General features: G+C 41.1%; 1 protein-coding gene across 1 annotated transcript in view; it reads right to left on the bottom strand.

The window, feature by feature from the left end:
• ascc3 (activating signal cointegrator 1 complex subunit 3) overlaps window positions 1-21,673 on the bottom strand; it is a 323,589-nt gene that overhangs the window by 237,327 nt on the left and 64,589 nt on the right. Inside the window, 3 exon segments of the mRNA XM_055163753.1 lie at window positions 4,984-5,109; window positions 11,505-11,640; window positions 15,242-15,443. Of these exon segments, the coding sequence (XP_055019728.1) occupies window positions 4,984-5,109; window positions 11,505-11,640; window positions 15,242-15,443 (464 nt within the window).

A 21,673-nucleotide genomic window follows, 5' to 3' on the forward strand; every position in this document is an offset into this window, starting at 1 on the left:
TTGCCAAATATTTTTTTAAAGAGCCAGATATTGCAGGGTTGGTTTTCCGCATGGAGACATCAGCTGGAGACGCTTCGAGCACCACAAATTTAACCCCATATTTAACCATCATAACGATTTACAAAGATGTTTTTTTTTTTTCTTTATTTTTGTATGTGTTTGAAACTTTTAGAACATTTATAGATCAAAACAAAACTAAAGTGCAGACCACAACAACCAAATAAAATAAAATTCTTCCATTCTCATTACTATTTATTTTGTATGATCATAAACGATAAACTTTGTGCCTACATTAACATTATAATTAATAAGTATGTACGCAGTGTTGGGAAGGTGACTTTTAAAATGTATTCCCCTACAGATTACATACTCCAAAATGTAGTTTGTAACGTAATCCAATAAATTACTTAAAGTGAGTAATGTAATCTGAATACTTTGGATTACTTGGTTTGCTGTAGAGAAGCAAAGACTCGGATATCGTCACATAAGATGTTTTGTCTGCTAAAAAAAAAAAAAAAAAGATCAGACTTTACTTAACCAAATTAAAAATATTATTGACAGAAGACGAGGAGACACGGTCCGCACGGCATGGTTTAGTCCTGTTAAATCCTGTTTGAGACAGTTTAGACCTGGTTTTATTCCTGGTTTATTCCTGGTTTATTCCTGGTTTAGACCTGGTTTAGACCTGGTTTACCTGGTTTAGACTGGTTTAGACCTGGTTTAGACCTGGTTTAGACCTGATTTAGACTTGGTTTAGACCTGGTTTTAGACCTGGTTTTAGACCTGGTTTGTTTAGTCCTGGTTTAGACTGGTTTACCTGGTTTAGACCTGGTTTAGACCTGGTTTACCTGGTTTAGACCTGGTTTAGACCTGGTTTACCTGGTTTAGTCTGGTTTAGTCCTGGTTTAGTCCTGGTTTAGACCTGGTTTGGACTGGTTTGGACCTGGTTTAGACCTGGTTTAGACCTGGTTTAGACCTGGTTTAGACCTGGTTTGGACCTGGTTTACCTGGTTTACCTGGTTTAGTCCTGGTTTAGTCCTGGTTTGGTTTGGACCTGGTTTAGACCTGGTTTTGGACCTGGTTTACTGACCTGACCTGGTTTAGACCTGGTTTAGTCCTGGTTTAGTTTAGACCTGGTTTGGACCTGGTTTGGACCTGGTTTGGACCTGGTTTAGTCCTGTTTAGACCTGGTTTAGACCTGGTTTGACCTGGACCTGGTTTAGTCCTGGTTTTTGTTTAGACCTGGTTTAGACCTGGTTTAGTCCTGGTTTAGTCTGGTTTAGTCCTGGTTTAGACCTGGTTTGGACCTGGGTTTAGGACCTGGTTTAGTCCTGGTTTAGACCTGGTTTAGACCTGGTTTACCTGGTTTGGACCTGGTTTACCTGGTTTACCTGGTTTAGTCCTGGTTTAGACCTGTTTAGACCTTTACCTGGTTTGGACCTGTCCTGTTTAGTTTGGACCTGGCTTTAGACCTGGTTTAGTCCTGGTTTAGTCCTGGTTTAGTTTAGACCTGGTTTACCTGGTTTAGACCTGGTTTAGACCTGGTTTAGTCCTGGTTTAGTCCTGGTTTAGACCTGGTTTAGTGTCCGACAATGAGTGGAATTACCGAGGAAAAAAAAAAAAAAAGAGAGATATAACCCAAAATGTGAAAAGAGGAAAATAAATCTGTGTTTATTTTTTTATTTCATTTATTTCAACAAAGTAACTGTAATCCAATTACCACTCACTGAAACAGTAACTGTAACTGAATACAGTTACTCATAATTTGTACTCTGATTACGTAACTCTGGTACATGTAATCTGTTACTCCCCAACACTGTATGTACGACCATAAACGAAAATATGTTTCTGCATGTATGTATATGTGTGTTATGCATTTATGTGTATAAACATTTATATTGACTATATGTACTGGATTTCTATGATGCGTATGTATATGTATGTATGTATATATGTGTTTTATTTTTTTGCAAATGACAGGTAAGCATTCCAAAGGTGATATAAAAAGTGAACCACATGATTACGTAAAACAATTGGGGCAGGACTCTAAGTTTTTTAAAGTTCATTCTACTCCTTTTGAGCACCAGGTCCCAAATATGTTCATGTACATATCACTATTTTTGTTATTGTTTTTGAATTTTGTTGTACATGGCTCAAACAAATAAAATAAATGAATGAAATGAATAAAACTCAGAGCATCTAGAGTAAAACAATAAGTATCCATCTTCACAGTATTAACATATCGAAGCCAAATAATCGGCCCATTTCCTCCGACACTTGTTACATTTAGCAGTATAAAGTCTCAATGAAAATGTCAGTCTCTCCATGTCATAAATTTCGTTAACTACTTTGATCCAGTCAGTGAGTACAGGTGCATCTAGGATTTACAAAGATGTTTAATAAGGTAAAAATGTTACTCAGTTTATTTACTTACTTTAAAATGTAAAAAACAGAATCAGGAAAAGTTCTATTACACCTATCCCTATTTACTTCTCTCTTATTTGCAGTTGTTGGTCTTATTTGCAGAAGTTCTGTCGTTTTGAACAGGAAGTGAGTGAACTTATTTATACGAGTAGTACAATTCAGATTAATATTGTGTTTATAGTGTAACAAAATGTAAAATGTATGTCATAGTTTAATAAAATAAGGCTGAAATATTGCAAAATTACAGTTAGTTCAAATGATTATGAATATACAAAATGTTAATCAAAACCTTACCTAACATAACCTCAACACCTTAAGAGCATTATTATTTGATAAAAGACGTTAAAAGATGTTCAAAACAAATCAAAAGAACAACGCACATTTGTAGACGTCTAAACTACAGGGTTGGCAGGTTTTATACGGAATAAGTCTGCATAGTCCTGGGTATTTGGTTCTCCACTGAGGACAGTTTTGCCTAAATAAGTGCAGCCTTTGCAAATTGCTAATTGTGATTATTTGATTGCGATTGATCTTGTGGCCTTGTGGTCATGTCTTAGTGGAGTGGACACAGCTATTTTCCCACATAAAATGCATTATTCTGCATATGAGCACAAAGGAATTTGGCGAGAAAATTAAAAAAAATCACTTTAAATGGAAAACAAAGCTAATTAAGCAGTATTAAAACAAACTGAAAACTGAAAACTGTAAGCATGTGCATAAAATGAGTGACTAGGAAAGCATCAATGGCCACACTCTTGGAGAATCCTCATCAGCACAGAAGAACAAACTGAAGCACAAAGCTAAGGAACACCAGAAGTGACATCAGTCAGTCTTGCCAACACCTTTTACCCTTGCACAGTTTTCTTTAGCACAAGTAAAACAGGTCTTTCTACGTCACATGATGCAGTTCAAACCAAAGAAACTCACACTGACAGCGCCAAACCTTCAACCAGCCTCCATTAATCACATCAGCCTCAACTCTTTATTCTATAGTGTTGTTTAACTCTTTCCCCCTTGGACGACAAGGAACATCCCGTACATATATGACTAGAGCTGCCCATAGAATAGAAATACATAAATGAAAACAGACTTCCACGAGTGATTATAAATGATTTTCACCCTCATGAACTTAATTGTAACACAGACATATTTGTATCTCTGGAAACTTTAGACTCTGAACTCTTCATTTATGGATGTTTAAATGTGATTCAACTGGTTTACAGTTTTATAACAGCTCACTGAAAATGAGAGTTTACCTGGTCAGGTGCAAAATCGAAAACAAAAAACTACATTCAGCATCTGATATATGCATGTTCTGAGTAATATATTCATAAAAAATTTAAAAAATATACTTTGTCAAAGTATTTAAACAGATTTCATATCACCAGATACAGTAAAGCCAAGTGTTCACCTGTTTTTACCTGTTGTACACCTGTGTGGACCTAATTCTTTTTTTCCCTTTTACTTATTCAACTCATTCAGCTTATTATAATATAATAATATAATAATAAAACACTTCATCGTCAGTGGGTGTCAAGTATTTGTCATCTTGGTGACTTTCTCATGCGCAGAGCTCCATATAAGTGTTTGTTTCTGTAGCGATTCTGTCATACATCGCATCTTGGAGAAAAAGACTGAAATATTTCAAAGGACTTGCCTGAGAAACATCCAGATTTCAGGGCAATTTTGGTTCATAATCGAGCATAAAGTCCCTGATAGTTTGTTTGGATATCGCAGGACTCCACACAGACGCATCAGCGGCATTCTCACCTTCGTAAGATTCACTCTCTGAAATTCCCCGCACCGCGATCTTTCCATTGCTCGTGTTTCGTGTTGTGTTTTTTCCAGAAGCTACAATCGTCACTACTTCGATTAACTTCGGAAAAAATCGGCGTAAACATTTCCTTGAATCCTATTGGTCAGTCTAGTGTGGGTTGTAGTGGCCCCGACCTGTCACAGCCTCTGTTTACATGTGAAAAACCGAGCCGTTTCTAATGGTCGTCAAATCACGTCTTTAGTGACACAGCGGAGGTGTCAAAACACGTCATTAAGTAAACAAGAGGGGTCGTCAAATGTCGTCTTCATGGAGGAAAGAGTTAAGAGATGATGAATCAGAAACTTAACAGCTGTTTTTGTTTTTGTTCCTTAGCCATAAAACAAGTTTAAAACGTGTCTGTTTAACCACAAATTGTATAAAATATGCAAACAATAAAGTAATAATCTATCATAATGCAGGATTACAATTGTATATCTCATTAACTGCCTCTATCTTAGCCTTCTCACCTCAACCTCCCTCGTACATTTCTGTCACAGTCCTCACCATGGCTCCAGCTTTAAAGTATCGTAATCCCTTACTAATATGAGATGTGTTGTCGCAAAAAAAGAGGAAATTGTAAATAGAACATTGTACGTGATCACTGTTTTTAACTTAACAACACGATTCTAGCTGAAAAACGTAACACTCCAAAGCAAATGTTGAGAAGTACAAGCGCCGCAGTCTGAAAACCTCAGATCGAAGCAGAGGCAGATTGTCATTATGAGTGTGTGTGTGTGTTTTACCTCGTCCAGCTCCGAGATGTAGACAGGTTTCTCTTCAAAGCCGATAGGCATTGGGTCACTGGGCGGGATCTCCACCTCCTCGTACATCTTTGTGTTTTCTCGCCGTATTCCCTCGGGCAGCAGCATCTGAATGTCACACAAAGATACAACAACACACGTCTGAAAACAGTGCACCTCAAAGACTGTGCAGAGGAACCGTATACGCCACGATCTGAAACGCAGATGCAACTCTCAAGGAGATTTGGAGGCCAGGGAAGATTTCTGTTTGGTCCAACGAAAGATTTAGTTTTCGTAGCTTGTCGGAGTTGGTAAAACAGTTCAAAGCTCAAAGTATGTACCACACCAGACAACTTTTTTTGCTGTGATGTATGCAATTTAGAGATTTTTTGTCACTTAAAAGCCATTTTAATTAATTGGAAACTTCCCCATACCCTGACACATCTCCGCTGGGTTCGTGAAGTGCTTTCTTTCTTTCTTTTTTATTTTATTTATTTATTTATTTTAATTTATTTCTAATTTATTTTAATTTATTTAATTTTTTATATTTTAAGAATTGTATTTTATTATTATTTTTATTTATTTATGTATTTATGTATGTATTTATTTATTTATTTTATTTTTATTATTATTATACGTCACATCGACTCTTTAACTCTTCCTCAGGATCTGGAGGATGACTAAAGTATGGGAAATAATCCTTTCTTCCCCTCTTTTTCTCCCTCTTCTTATCCCATGTAAGCTTTTTACTTCTATGTGCTCCTTTCCTCCTTTCGCATCCCTACTTCTTATTTTTTAATTTATTTTTGACTTAGTTCTTCTTTTTATTATTTTTTTTTATTTATTTTTTTTTTTTTATTCATTTACATTGTGTATTTATTTACTACTAACCGCCATCCATTTTCGTCCGCTTATCCGGGGCCGGGTCGCGGGGGAGCAGCCTAAGCAGGGACTCCCAGACTTCCTTCACCCCAGACACGTCCTCCAGCTCCTCCAGGGGGACCCCGAGGCGTTCCCAGGCCAGCCGAGAGACATAGTCCCTCCAGCGTGTCCTGGGTCTTCCCCGGGGCCTCCTCCCGGCGGGACATGCCCGGAACACCTCCCGAGGGAGGCGCCCAGGAGGCATCCGGAACAGATGCCCGAGCCACCTCAACTGGCTCCTCTCGACGTGGAGGAGCAGCGGCTCTACTCCGAGCTCCTCCCGTGTGACTGAGCTCCTCACCCTATCTCTAAGGGAGCGCCCAGCCACCCTGCGGAGGAAACTCATTTCGAGCGCTTGTATCCGCGATCTCGTCCTTTCGGTCACTACCCAGAGCTCATGACCATAGGTGAGAGTAGGAACGAAGACTGACCGGTAAATCGAGAGCTTCGCCTTTCGACTCAGCTCCCTCTTCACCACAACGGTCCGATACAGCGACCGCATCACTGCCGAAGCTGCACCGATCCGCCTGTCAATCTCACGTTCCGTCCTTCCCTCACTCGTGAACAAGACCCCGAGATACTTGAACTCCTCCACTTGAGGCAAAGACTCCCCACCCACCCGGAGAGGGCAAGCCACCTTTTTCCGGTCGAGAACCATGGCCTCGGACTTGGAAGAGCTGATCTTCATCCCAGCCGCTTCACACTCGGCTGCAAACCGCCCCAGTGCACATTGCAGGTCCTGGTTCGATGAAGCCAACAGGACAACATCGTCCGCAAACAGCAGAGATGAAATCCTGTGGTCCCCAAACCGGACCCCCTCCGGCCCCTGACTGCGCCTAGAAATTCTGTCCATAAATACAATGAACAGAACCGGTGACAAAGGGCAGCCCTGGCGGAGTCCAACATGCACCGGGAACAGGTCTGACTTACTGCCGGCAATGCGAACACAGCTCCTGCTCCGGTCATACAGGGACCGGACAGCCCTTAGCAAAGGGCCCCGGACCCCATACTCCCAGAGCACCCCCCACAGGACACCACGAGGGACACGGTCGAATGCCTTCTCCAGATCCACAAAACACATGTGGACTGGTTGGGCAAACTCCCATGAACCCTCGAGCACCCTATGGAGAGTGTAGAGCTGGTCCAGTGTTCCACGGCCAGGACGAAAACCACACTGCTCCTCCTGAATCCGAGGTTCGACTATCGGCCGGATTCTCCTCTCCAGTACCCTGGCATAGACCTTACCGGGAAGGCTGAGAAGTGTGATCCCCCTATAGTTGGAACACACCCTCCGGTCCCCCTTCTTATACAGAGGGACCACCACCCCGGTTTGCCAGTCCAGAGGTACTGTCCCCGACCGCCACGCGATGTTGAAGAGGCGTGTCAGCCAAGACAGCCCCACAACATCCAGAGACTTCAGGTACTCAGGACGGATCTCATCCAACCCCGGAGCCTTGCCACCAAGGAGCTTGCCAACCACCTCAGTGACTTCGGCCAGGGTGATGGATGAGTCCGCCTCCGAGTCCCCAGCCTCGGCCTCCTCCTCGGAGGACGTGACGGTGGGATTGAGGAGATCCTCAAAGTATTCCTTCCACCGCCGGACAACGTCCCCAGTCGAGGTCAACAGCTCTCCCCCCGCACTGTAAACAGTGTTGGTGAAGAACTGCTTTCCCCTCCTGAGGCGCCGGACGGTTTGCCAGAATCTCTTTGAGGCCGTCCGATAGTCCTTCTCCATGGCCTCCCCGAACTCCTCCCAGCTCCGAGTTTTTGCCTCCGCGACCACACGGGCTGCAGCACGCTTGGCCCGCCGGTACCTGTCAGCTGCCTCAGGAGTCCCCCGAGCCAGCAAGGCCCGATAGGACTCCTTCTTCAGCTTGACAGCATCCCTTACTTCCGGTGTCCACCACCGGGTTCTGGGGGTTGCCGCTGCGACAGGCACCACAGACCTTACGCCCACAGCTCCGAGCAGCTGCATTGACAATAGAGGCCGAGAATGAAGCCCACTCGGACTCCATATCTCCAGCCTCCCCCGGAATCCGGGAGAAGTCCTCCCGGAGGTGCGAGTTGAAGGTCCCTCTGACAGAGGGCTCCGCCAGACGTTCCCAACAGACCCTCACTACACGCTTGGGCCTGCCAGGTCTTTCCGGCTTCCTCCTCCGCCAGCGAACCCAACTCACGACCAGGTGGTGATCAGTTGACAGCTCAGCCCCTCTCTTCACCCGAGTGTCCAAGACACGCGGCCGGAGATCAGATGACACGACGACAAAGTCGATCATCGACCTCCGGCCTAGGGTGTCCTGGTGCCACGTGCACTTATGGACACCCTTGTGCTCGAACATGGTGTTTGTTATGGACAAACTGTGACTAGCACAGAAGTCCAATAACAAAACACCACTCGGGTTCAGATCGGGGAGGCCGTTCCTCCCAATCACCCCTCTCCAAGTGTCACTGTCGTTGCCCACGTGGGCGTTGAAGTCCCCCAGGAGAACAACGGAGTCCCCGGTCGGTGCACTGTCTAGTACCCCTCCCAAGGACTCCAAGAAGGCCGGGTACTCAGCACTGCTGTTCGGCCCGTAGGCCGACACCACAGTGAGAGACCTGTCCCCGACCCGAAGGCGCAGGGACGCGACCCTCTCGTTCACCGGGGTGAACTCCAACACACAGCGGCTGAGCTGTGGGGCAATGAGCAGGCCCACACCAGCCCGCCGCCCGCTCCCCGCGGCCAACGCCAGAGAAATGGAGAGTCCAGCCCCTCTCAAGGAGTTGGGTTCCAGAGCCCAAACTGTGCGTGGAGGTGAGGCCGACTATATCTAGTCGGTAACGCTCAACCTCCCGCACAAGCTCAGGCTCCTTCCCCCCCAGCGAGGTGACATTCCATGTCCCCAGAGCTAGTCTCCATGTCCGGAGATCCGGTCGCCGAGGCCCCCGCCGTCGACTGCTGCCCAGATCTCTCTGCACCGGCCCCATATGGATCCTCCTGCGGGTGGTGGGCCCACGTGAGGACGGCCCCACGTCGCTCCTTCGGGCTGAGCCCGGCCGAGCCCCGTGGGGGGAGGCTCGGCCACCAGGCGCTCGCTGGCGAGCACCCACCCCAGGCCTGGCTCCAGGGTGAGGCCCCGGTGACGCCAATCCGGGCGACGTAACTGGCCTTGCTCGTACACTCATCATAGGGGCTTCTGAACCGTTCTTCGTCTGACCCGTCCCCCCGGACCTGTTTGCCTTGGGTGACCCTACCAGGGGCATGAAGCCCCCGACAACATAGCTCCCGGGATCATTCGGGCACTCAAACCCCTCCACCACGATAAGGTGACGGTTCAAGGAGGGGCTCTGTTAATGTTAAAAATGTTCAATAAACAAAGTTGGGGGAAAAAATGCCATTTTAATTGTCAACTGCTATGGCAACAGTTCCATTAGAATATTATGACATCAGATGAATAGCACTTTTCCTTATTATGGAGAAGGCTTAGGTGAAAAGTGTTGAAAACCCATTAATTGTGTCCTGAAGCTGCTCATTCTGTCCTCATTAAAGCTCTGGATCATTTTAATTGATGGCTACTTAAAGTAAATCCCAATTATTTTAATGTCATGTCAAGGTTACGCTAATACTACTCATTAATGGTTGTATGTAGAAACGTGGTATTGCCATGGAGATGCCACTTATACTCTTCTTTTCTGCAGGGTTAAGGCTAATTTATTCTCCATTTTGGTGAGCAATCAGGTCTGTACTTTCTAAGCATAGTTACATAACATTTATGCATCATTTCTTGATAATAATAATAATAATGCACTGGATTTGTGCAGCACCGTTCAAGAAACCCAAAGCACTTTATGTCACAATAGATGCAATTTCAGACTGCAGGTCATTGCGCAATGCACACTGGGAAGGATTTTCTGAAAAAGTGAGCATAAAATTCCATGTTTGATTTCTCAGTGGGATGCGTCTATTGACAAAGTCGATCTTTTCAAGTCTTTTGAACCATATCACTTTTGTTTCTGGTTCTTATATTGTCATATTTTAGTTTTGGGATTTGGACATCATAATTTTGTGGTTGTTGGATCCTAACAGCGGAAAATGGCTTGAGAAATTTGTTTAGAACTTCATAAATGCAAAAGGGAATCAGCAAACCTCTGTTCAAACTGTTTCCCTTCCCAGTGGATTTGAAAAATAGTGAAAGGCAAAGACAATGGGCAGGATTGATCCGCAGGAAGGACGAAAAGGGAAATCTTTGGCTGCCTAAATCATCCTGAGTTTGCAGAGAACATTTTGCACGTGGAGCATCATCAAAGCAAAATCCTGTTTGTGAATCGAGAGGTGCAGAAGACAAACAGACTGAGCTGCACTTTCTTGTTCTTGTGGTTTTACAGCAACATCACGTCTTGGTCTCTTTGCAGTGGAAGGTGTTTCTTGGTGAACAGCTGGTGCCTTTCGCTTTGGCGTTGACTTTTTAAATTCGTAACCAAGGTTGAGCGAGGGATCGGAATTTTACTTTGATGACGCTCCACATACAAAATGTTTGCTGCAAACTCGGGATGATTTAGGCAGCCAAATTTTTTTTGGTTCTTCCTGTGGATCAGTCCTGCCCATCGCCTTCATCTTTCACTATTTTTCAATTCCGTTGGGAAGGGAAACAGTTTGAACAGAGGTTTGCAGTCACACAGATCTGATTTCCATTTGCATTTATGGAGTTCACAAACAAATTTCTCCAGTCGTTTACCACTGTTAGGATCCACAATCACACAATTACGACGTCCGAATCCCAAAACTAAAATATGACAATATCAGAACCAGAAACAAAAGTGATATGGTTCAAAAAACTTGAAAAGATCGACTCTGTCAATAGACGCATCCCACTGGGAAAACAAACAGATCGATTTGATGCTCACTTTTTCGGCAAATCCTTCCCAGTGTGGATTGCACAATGACCGGAAGTCCGAAACTCTTGATGCATCTATTTACATTTATTACACACAAGTGGTAAACGACTACTGCAGCCTCATCTGCCCAGTCAAAAAGAGATTGATGCAAAAGTATTGTTTGTTTTGCAGCTTGTTCTAATATTTATTTTCACTTTTGAGCTGTGTTCACAACTATCCCTTTAATTTATTTAATCCGGCCCACCAAACTTGAATAATAGTAATAATAATAATAATTTTCAGTGTTTTAAAAGTCATTTCAATAAATAGTAAATACAGTGAGACTTGAAAAACATAGATATTTTGTTGCTTTGTAATGATTTTTCAAGAGTATTATTTTTTACTCTTATGAGGTGGATTACCAAAAAATGACATCCATCTGCTCCTGGTTCGGCTCTTCCGTCAAATTTTAGAAACCTTTGTGGCCCACGAGTCAAAAAGTTTGCCCACACCTGCTAAGATTCCACAAACTCTGGGCATACGGACCAAACGACAAACACAAAAATGCACAGACAGAATAAACCATCCGGAGCATAAATGAGCCTTTAAAATAAGACGGACGACAGGCGAACTGACTATTAACACAGTGGATTTGTGATGAGACAGAGTATATAATAATAATGCTATAAAGATGAATACTTTGGAGATATTTCTACTAAAAAAAATGATATTGATGCTGCTTTTATTACCCTGGCTCCTCCCACAAACGCCGGCGCCTTGGTGGCCTCGGCGTAGCTGTCGTAGACGTTTGGATATCGGACTCGTTCGTAGACTCTCTCTCTCAGCAGCACCGGCTCACGGCGAGCATTCAGGAGAGCTTGTTCACTAAAAAGAGAAAATAAAACAAGAAGTGAACTCAAGCACAAGTCAAGCTTTAAGTACTAAAAGTTTTGACAGTTAAATTATGTAAAGTTTTAGACCAAGGTTGAGTCTAAATCAGGATTAAACCAGAACAAAATCAATCTAGGCCTAAGCATAAAGCATGATCATCTCAATAAAACCTTTTCTAAATGTACAATTAATTTAAAATGGGCTTATTCTGCATATCGCATTGACTGTGGGTGCAGACGGGCTGTGGACTAAAACCAGTTTAACACAAGGACTATACCAAGACTAACACTGTGTTAATGAGGACTAAACCAGGACTCATTCAGTCTGGAAGTGTCTATGTACATGAAAGGAAAATCAACAATGGAGATACAACAGAATCTCAAAACTATCGAGGTATTTTGGAACGAAATGTGTTGACTCGTGTCAGAAAGCTCGGTCTCAGTCATAGTTCACGGGAATTCCAACAGAATAATGACCCAAAACACACAGATAAAAACACCCAAGAATGACTAAGGACAAAACATCGGATTGTTCTAAAGTGGTCTTCTGTGAAAGGAGCTGAAAGATGATGTCTGGAGGAGGAACCCTTCAAATCTAAGGCTGACCAGTGCAGAAGTCTCAGTAACAGTTACAGAAATCATTTACCGTATTTTCCGCACTATTAGGCGCTCTGGATTATAAGACGCACTGTCATTAAATGGTCTATTTTTGAACTTTTTTCACAAATAAACTGCACCGGACTTTAAACGAAACACAACAATTTGATGGGTCAGTGGGACTTCAAATAAACTGCACTGGACTTTAAACGAAACGCAACAGTTTGATGGGTCAGTGGGAGTTTGTTTGCGTTCACGGCGACTCTGGGCCTCGTTCAACTGCGCCGCATAGGGAGGGCGCTGTCCGGGATCGCTGGATTGTCGGCGTGTTCGCAGTGACTCAGTTGTTCAGTCGTGTCTAGAAGTGGCACGTTGCGCTCGCTTTTCCGGTTCGTTCCTTCGTTCCGTTCCTCGTCGGCGTGGAGTGATGAGTGTGTCTGTGGGTGTTTTTCGCCGTGCGGTCGCTGTCTGCTCCGTGTGTGTTTGCGTGTTCTGCGGGTGGTGCGGCTTTGTAGTTTACTAAAGTCGTGCTGGGACACCCGAGTGGATTCCTGTATGGGGCGCTCTGGGACGCGCGGTCGTTTTTGATGCGGTTAGAGGCTTAAGAGCGTGTCTAAATAGCGCCCGGAAAATACGGTATTTTCAGAGATTGCCTCAAAAAGTTGTGCAACAAAATATTAAGTTAAGGGTACCATCAGTTTGTTTTTTCTAATAATTCTGTTGGACCACAGGTGAAATGCAGTGTTTGATTTTTGTTGGACAGTTTTCAGTAATTTTTTATTTATTATTGCTTTTATCAGTTTCAAAATATTTCAGTGATGATTGTTTCTTGATTTTTCTTTCATTGCCAGACAATGCATACAATACCCACAATTTTGAGCACATCTAATGTTTAACCCACAGGTGTCAAACATACGGCCCGGGGGCCAGATTCAGCCCTCTAAGACCTTTAATCTGGCCCTCGGATGATTTTCTACTAAAATATTTTAATTACATTTTCTACTAAAATATTGGTAATTTTCTGTGGTGTTTATCACAGCAGCGTCTCCAGCGTCTCTGTACGTGGCCCCTCCCACCAGAGCAGCCAAACGCTCTTAAAGGACGATCATTTTGACTGTTGACCGTGACACCCTCATCAGAAAAATGTCAAAAATGAGAAAATTGGAGATGAGTGCAGGATTTTACAAGAAAAATTGACTTATTCCTATTTGCAGACAAGTTCATGTTAAAACATTGTGTTGAAATTACATTTTTCTTAAAGTTTCAGGTTGTTCATAATATTATAATATTTTGTAAAAGAAAGAGTTCATCAATTAAAAAAAGATTTCTGTAATAGATTTGTGTTTCTCTGCGCAAATATTTGAACTTATTGTTATTTTTGGGGTTTATATGACATGAGTTTTCTGATCCGGCCACTTTGGGATCAAAGTAGGTTGGATACGGCCCCCGGACCAAAATGAGTTTGACACCCCTGATCTAACCTGAATGTAAGGACTATAAATACGGTCTACGGTACGGTATTGAGATTTGGGGCAATACATATAAGACTAATACAAATCCAGTCTTTACCTGCAAAAAAGGCAATAAGAGCGTCACATTATCAGCTTATAAACGAATCAACCAATGTGTTATTTATAAACCTTCAAACTCTGAAATTTTATAATTTAGTCGACCTTTACACTCTGAAAATCATGTTCAAAGTAAACAATAATCTCCTGTCAAAATCTTTTAAAAATCCAAAAGAGCCGATATGAGCTCAGAGGTACGGACATGTTTATCAAAAAGAAAATCAGAACAAACATTATGAAATTTTGTAAATCTGTTAAAGGGGTGGAGCTCTGGAACAAATGTACAGAAAACCTAAAATTGTGCACCAGGCTGTTTCACTTTATAAAGAAGTTTAAATGTTTAACTGTCAGAATAATTTTATTATCCCATATTTGCTAAATTCTTGTGTGATATTCTATGCCTATGAGTTAACCATTTATGTACTACAATTCTTTGATTTATAATGTACCAATCACTTGTATGAAAATGAATAACCTCTGTGTGTCCTATCGCTCTAGTGAACCTCGAGATGATTCCTCACATGAAGCCAACTCCCACTGTCACACATGCAAGAGTTATGATGGTGTCTGTCCATACCTAAAGCACCTCCTGATTGTTAATCATGTTTTATGTGTTTATACTATGCATAGCTGCATCAGTTTCTTATTATGTCTTTGGCTGTTTCCCCTTCCCCTTGAGAATTATCATTCTGTAACTAGGGCCCTAATGAAATAAAAAGAGGAGAGCGGCCTTGAGTCATCAGAACGTGTGGAGACTGTTGGTTGTGATGCCCACTCTTCTGCCCGTTCTCCTCGCGAGTAAAACTGAATTAATCTCTTGTCTTTCTTCTTGTTTACAATGTTTAGATAAACCTAACATTAACTCTGGACAGATACATGAAATATGATACTTAGTTTGTGCTGTAGGACTTTGTTGTTCTGTTTCTGATTTGTTTGTTTCCCCTTGCTGTATTTTTGAAGATGAACTGGTGTTAAAATGAAGCTCTGACAAAGGAATAAAGGGTAAAGGCAGAATAAGATCAAGCTTCAGCCTGCACCTTTTCGGTCTGTGTGTGTTAAATATGACTGTCTGTGAATTAATGTCAAAATATACCTGTGACCGAACATAAATAAATAATCAAAAAACAATCAAAGTCTACACCAGAACCTAAACTAGGTCTAAATGAGGTCTACACCAGGACTACATTAGGACTAAAACTGGTCTCATTCTGTGTGTAGTCCTGTTAGGGCACAAAAAATGGGCTGAGGACAAATAAAATGCGTAGAAAAACGATGTAACTTGAATAAACTAGGATTAAAACAGGTCTAAACCAGATCTAAACCAGGACTACATCAAAACTAAACCACGTCTAAACCAGGATTGATTCTGTCTGGGAGCGCAGGTGGTCTGAGGACACAGAAAGGGGCAGAAGAATAGCAATGGCCTCGTACCGCTGCACTCTCATCTCTCGGGGGTCAAAGTTCAGGGAAGCATCGTAGCCGTCGGTGTCGTCCGTGGCTTTGGCGCGTTTCCTCTCTCTCTTCTCCTCCCTGCGGTACATCTTCAGCATCTGTTTCTCCTGCTCCGAGAGGATGGTCACCTGGCACCCGTACGCCGGCTTGGACACCTCAGGGCCCACCATGCGACTGAAATCTGGGGGAGGACAAAGTTTGGGAAAATTATGTTTAAAAATAATTCTGTATTCTTATTTGCTAAAGTAATATATTTGTATTCAACATCAACAGACTATCCCCAGGTTCGACTACACCAAATTTAAGACTTTTAAAGACCAGTTACATGAAAATTAAGACCAACATCGCACCCATTATGCAGGCGAAAAACACCAGATCCAATTCTAATTACTGCTTTAAATAACAAAAAAATGGCCAAAAAATCATTTATAACGTTCTAACAAGACGTCGGGTGAGTAAACAAAAAAATAGGTTAATGAAATTGAAGACCTTTGTGAAAAAAAATAAGACTTGAACAACGTAATTTAAGACTTTTTAAGGCCTTAATTTAGGAACATGAAATTTAAGACCTTTATAAGAGTTTTAAGACCCCTGATAAAATAATTAATCACAGCAACAGTAGAGTTGTGTGTGTGAATGGGCGTTTGATTAAATTTTTGGGAGAATTAACAATCAATTTTCGATTAAACATTAACATTTTTATATTAAAATTATCATAATTATTATTGCTGTTACTAATCAGCATAAATAAACTAAACTTTAAAACATATAAACCATAACCACTCCAGAGCCACATCAGCCCGTTTGAGATTATAATGTGTTTAATGCAGCTTTGACACATTTGTTTACATTTTAGAGAAACAAAACTTAAAACCACATGGCTCATTTGCATAAACTACAAGCACTGTTCTTAGCTCTTAGTGCAGATCTTTATTTAAAAGTAATTTCACTCACTTTGTTTATGTTGTTCACTTTATTTATTTTGTCTTCTGTTGTGATGAAAAGACTGAAAAGTGTTTGTCTTTTGGACACATGCACTCAACTTTATGTTGTAGTAACCAGTAGGGATGGGCATGATTAATCGATTAATCGATAATTGATCATTAAGAATTTCATCGATTACGTTCATTTTAATCGACAAACTGAATGTAGGTTGTTGTGTGTAGTGTATGGAGACTAAACAGGTGTCCGTACATGTGTCTCTGCACTCAGAAGGAGCGAGACACAAACAGTGGGTCAGTCTGCAACGTATCGAAGCACAAATGTGTATTTAACGATGACTTGTACAAGAAATTCCACGCTTTCTGTTGCGTTCAGGACAAGTGTGAGTCCATGTGCACAGTGTATAAAGCAGCACATATGTTTCTGTGTCCAGTGGGAAAAAGTTTTTCCAGGTGAGAGTCGCTCAATGTGGATGACGAGTCCCCACCTCCCTCCCCCCGTACGGTGTCCTGGTTTTGACAAACGCAAATATGTTCACACTAACCTGTATTCCACTGAGTCATGTCTTTTAATCCAACAGAAATTGAACCACATCAGCGACACAAGAGCTGTAGTTTTATCTTCGCTTAGTTTATGCAAATTAGCGATGCGGTTTTAAGATTTGTTTCTGTAAGAGTTGCGCAAAATTGAATTAAACACATTATAATGTCAAACGGATTGATGTGGCTTTAGAGTGGTTACGGTTTATATGTCGTAAAGTTGAATTTATTTACGCAGATTAGTGCAGACAGTAATAATAATGATGATAATTTTAATATAAAAACGTTAATGATTAATCGATAATCGATCGTTAATTCTTCCGACGATCGATGAAGAAAATTTCATCGAATGCCCGTCCCTAGTAACCGGGATACTGCGTTTACCTGCACCATGAAGAAACCGGGACACTCAAAAAACCCGATCATACCCAGGACACTGATGTGCTGTAAACACACTCACTGACTGGTGCAGTGTCTCCAAGGAGCCAGAGCCCAAACGTGGGACTGTGAGGCACAACTCCAGTGTTTGTGTCAGACGCAGCCTCGGCTCCTCACACAATGCAAGCTACGTTCGGTTTGTTGATTAAAAATGAATGTGGTCGATGATATTCTTAATGATCAATTATTAATTAGTCGACTAATCATGCCCATCCCTAGCCGTGATACTAAAATTTAAAAGTCAATTCATTTTGGTAATAAGGAACAGACTCGATACTCAACTCAATATTGATTCAAAAACCACAATGATTAAAAACACTTTCTTTGGATAATAGAATGGGATTTACAACATTAAATCACAGCACTTTCTTTTATATTATGTGGTCTTCTCACGATACAATATTATCACGATATTCATTTCACATATTAATTGTAATATTTTGGAGTGGTTACTATAATGTAATTGTAGACAGGATATTTTTTGCATTTAAAATACCTTGACAAGACTTAGGTAATAATCCCAATAATTAAAGTTAAAAAAACATATTTCTTCATGTTGTCTGCGTTGAAATGAATCATGGGATATGTAGTTCTCTATGGTTTTTTTTTTAGCTGTTGCTACTATAGAAAAATGCATTTAACCAGAGGAACTTGTAATTCAATATATTGTGTCCGCTCTCGATATTATTGTGAGTTTTGACGATACGATATCACAATATTTTGTTTATTGTTACATCTGTAGTGGATCATGAGCGTATCGTCTATGTCAGGGGTGTCAAACTCAGATTTACAGGCTGAAATTAAGAACTGTGACTAAGTCGTGGGCCAAACTAAATATTTATTGAAAAATTTCAACAACATCTGCGTGTTTTCTCTTCTTTCGAGATATGAAATGTTAAATCTTTTCTTATTAAAATAAATATTTAATAGTTTGGCTTAAACATTCAATCCGGAACAAGCAAAATATAAAATAATAATAATAAAATTTTAAATAAATAATGTCTTTTTAGCCCCTGTATATCCGGCGGGGCAGCTTTAATACATATTTTATATGATCTCGCGGGCCAAATATAAATATATCGTGGGCCAAATTTGGCTCCAGGGCCTGAGTTTGACATGTCTGCTCTATGTGGTTAAATACTTGTACAACTCAAATCTTGAAACAACTCAAGATCATTTTAAAACTACTCAAGAAAAGTTCATTTCTGTCCTGTGAAAGTGACTTTTTTAGATACCTGCTCAAATGAATATCTAGTTCCGATACCACTATTAGTATCAGATAGGGCTGGGTATCATTAAGAAGTTGCCGATACGATACATACCTCGATACACAGGTCACGATTTTGATTCGATATGATATATTTCAACCCGATTCGATACAGTTCAATAAAAAATAAAGGCTAAATCGTGGCTGTGATACTAAAAGTCTTTGTTAAACCACTTCTTGTGCAAAGTTCATATGAAACACAAACATTTTAATCATCAGAACAGTAAAAATGTCAAATGTGTTGCATAAATGAGTTTCCTTTCACTCCACAAGCCACAAAACTGTAGCTCTGTAACAAAATAATTTAGTAAAACACACCTAAAAATCCTCTCGGTGATATATCGATACAGCAGCCCACGATATCGATATTGTATCATCACACTAAACGATACGATATATCAATATTCCGATATTTTTTACACACCCCTAGTATCAGATTTCCGATATTTTGACAACCTCTAGTCTCTAAGAACAGTACTGACAAATCAAAAATCAATAAAATCAAAAAACATGGTAGGAAACAGTTTAACCTAAAGCCCTAATCTCTGCCTCATGTTGACACGTTTAACTCCGCTGCCTTTGCGTTTGTCTCGGCGCTGACCGTAGTTTTCAGTGTTCAGATGCACCGGCGCCACCAGCAGCTCCGTGGCGGCGAAGGGGTTAACTCTCCCTCCTCTCCGCTCCCTGTTTGAGGCACAACAGCTCAATAAAAGGCAGAATTGCTCTTGAAAACAGATGAGATGTGGTGATTGCGCCGCGGCCTGGGTCTGATTGACTCAATGATTTCGTCTTTATCTCGTCTCCTGCTTCAGCGCCAGCTCCTGTCTGTCACCATGAAACCTCCCCTCCCTCTGCAGCGCGGCCAGCAGCCTAAACCGCCAGTGTCTGCCTCCATTTAGAAGACGAGGGCCGGGGAGGGAAGCCAAAAATGTACTAGAGTAACTGCAACAAATACAAGCTACGAGTTAAAAGTACTCAAACTGAGAAACTAACTTGATTTGAAGACGTGTGTGTAACTTTTCGGATGGAGGGCTGCCAAATATTTGTTACGGCATGACTGGATGTTCCACAGTATGACTTTAAACATCTATCTGGCAGTTATTCAAGAGCTGTTTTTTTATACAACATTTTATTTTATTTGAGGGTTTGAGAAATTACCAAAGTCAGATTCGACAAATAATCTGTCAATGGAAAAAGGTGCTTCCTCTTTGAATACATCTAACACCATTTGCATATATATTTTTTTTATTTTGTCACTTATTCATTGCATTGTGTAGCTGGCCAAAAATAACCAAAATATCATGATATCGTATCGTCAACAGTCTCTCAGTATTATCGTGGGTCATCACAATATATCGAATGACAAGTTTATTTGCTTAAATTCATTGTTATGGTGCAGCAATAGCTAAAAAAAACAGAGGGAACTACATCGACCATGATCCTTTGCTCCATTCTGGTGCAAACTACATGAAGAAACAGCAGTTCTAAGCACTTTTAAATATTAATTACCGTATTTTCTGGACTATAACTCACTCCGGAGTATAAGTCGCACCAGCCAAAAAATGCACAATGAAGAAAAAAACATATATACGTTGCACTTTTTGGGGAAATGTATTTTATAAAATCAGAGACCAGGAACCGACATTTTATCTTGAAAGGTAAGCTCTAGTAATAACAATAGAACAGAGAACAACAGACTGAACAGGCGTTAATATGTTAATATAATATATTAACAGTTACTCGGATAATTATAGCATAAACAACAGAACATAAGTTTACCAAACTCATGATCTCACTCCAAATCAATAAATCTATTGAATTCTTTGTCCTCTGTGTCACTTCTGCACGTGACCTCCGGAGATAAACCACAGATCCATGATGTAAACAGAGCGCCTCTTCCTCTTCTGTGTCGCTGTCGTCAGACTCAGCATCAGTTCCAGTTAGAATTATTCCGGTCTTTCTGAATTCCGACAGGATGGTTTCGGTGTCACTGAAGTCCAGGCTTTGTCCATCCATCCAGGAAAGTTTCATAGTGCACTCGCCCAGTTCCCGTGAAGCTGTGTTCTTCATCCCCGCTTTCCTCCAGTCCCTCACAAGTTTCTCACTCACTCCAAACTTTCTTTCTGATGCTCGATTACCGTTTCCGACTGAATATTTCACTATTTGCAGCAGGACAGCAGCATTTTCTACAGGAGACATGCGCAGTAGAGCGAAGTGACAGTGCTACAGGAGTAATAGGAGCAGCAGATACAGAAGCCTAGAGCCTCTTGCAACTGTCAGTGTGAAAACTTTATATAAGTCGCACCGGAGTATAAGTCACAGGAAACAACCAAAACCATGAAAAAAGTCCGAAAAATACGGTAATTTGTTTTTATTTTGTCACTTACTTCGCACTGCATAGTCGGTGATTTTACTCAAGTACCAGTATTTTTTAGGGGTGTAACAATAACCAAAAGTCAAAAGTGTCTCAATAATATCGTGGGCTGTCACAATATATCAAATCACAAGTGTATTTGCTTAAATTAATACTTATGGTGCAGCAAGGGAACTACATCGACCATGATCCTTTGCTCCGTTTTGGTGCAACTACATGAAGAAATAACAGTTCTAAGCACTTTTAAATCATAGTTATTTGAATTAAGTCTTGTCAAGGCATTTTAAGAGGAAAAAAATATATTCACAATTTTGTTAACCTCCACAAAATATCACAATAAATATCGTACCGTGAGATTTGTACATAATTACATCATTAGTATTTTTACTTATTTAAAACATATTGTATTTGAAATTACTCTTCAAAAGGTACTAGGAAACTGAACTAGAACTAACCACAGATTGTACCCTGCTGCTTGACACGTTCCAAATAGGAAGTGAGCATGGGCGTGATCTGGCTCCATCGACACTGACTTCAATTCACTTTCTATTGAAAAATGAAAAATCGTTGACTCTCTCTCTGCAACTGCTGCTGTCAGGCTCACTATTTCAGTCTTAAAATGTTCTAATTAATCCGCTCTATATGATTTTGGTGTTTTTATTTGGCTATTTTGTCCGTAAATCAAGACATGAACATTAATAACAGATCAATGAGTAACTTCTTTCCCCAAGGTTTGACTGACAAACAGCCTCGCTCCTAATTGGCTCTTTGGTTTGGTTGGTTATAGTACAGTAGCTGGTATCATTAAGAAGTTGCCGATACGATACATAAATTGATACTTAGGCCACGAT

This window comes from Boleophthalmus pectinirostris, unplaced genomic scaffold (genome assembly GCF_026225935.1).
Source record: "Boleophthalmus pectinirostris isolate CB_2022bp ecotype Guang Dong unplaced genomic scaffold, ASM2622593v1 HiC_scaffold_6, whole genome shotgun sequence".
Taxonomy (NCBI): Eukaryota; Metazoa; Chordata; class Actinopteri; order Gobiiformes; family Gobiidae; genus Boleophthalmus; species Boleophthalmus pectinirostris.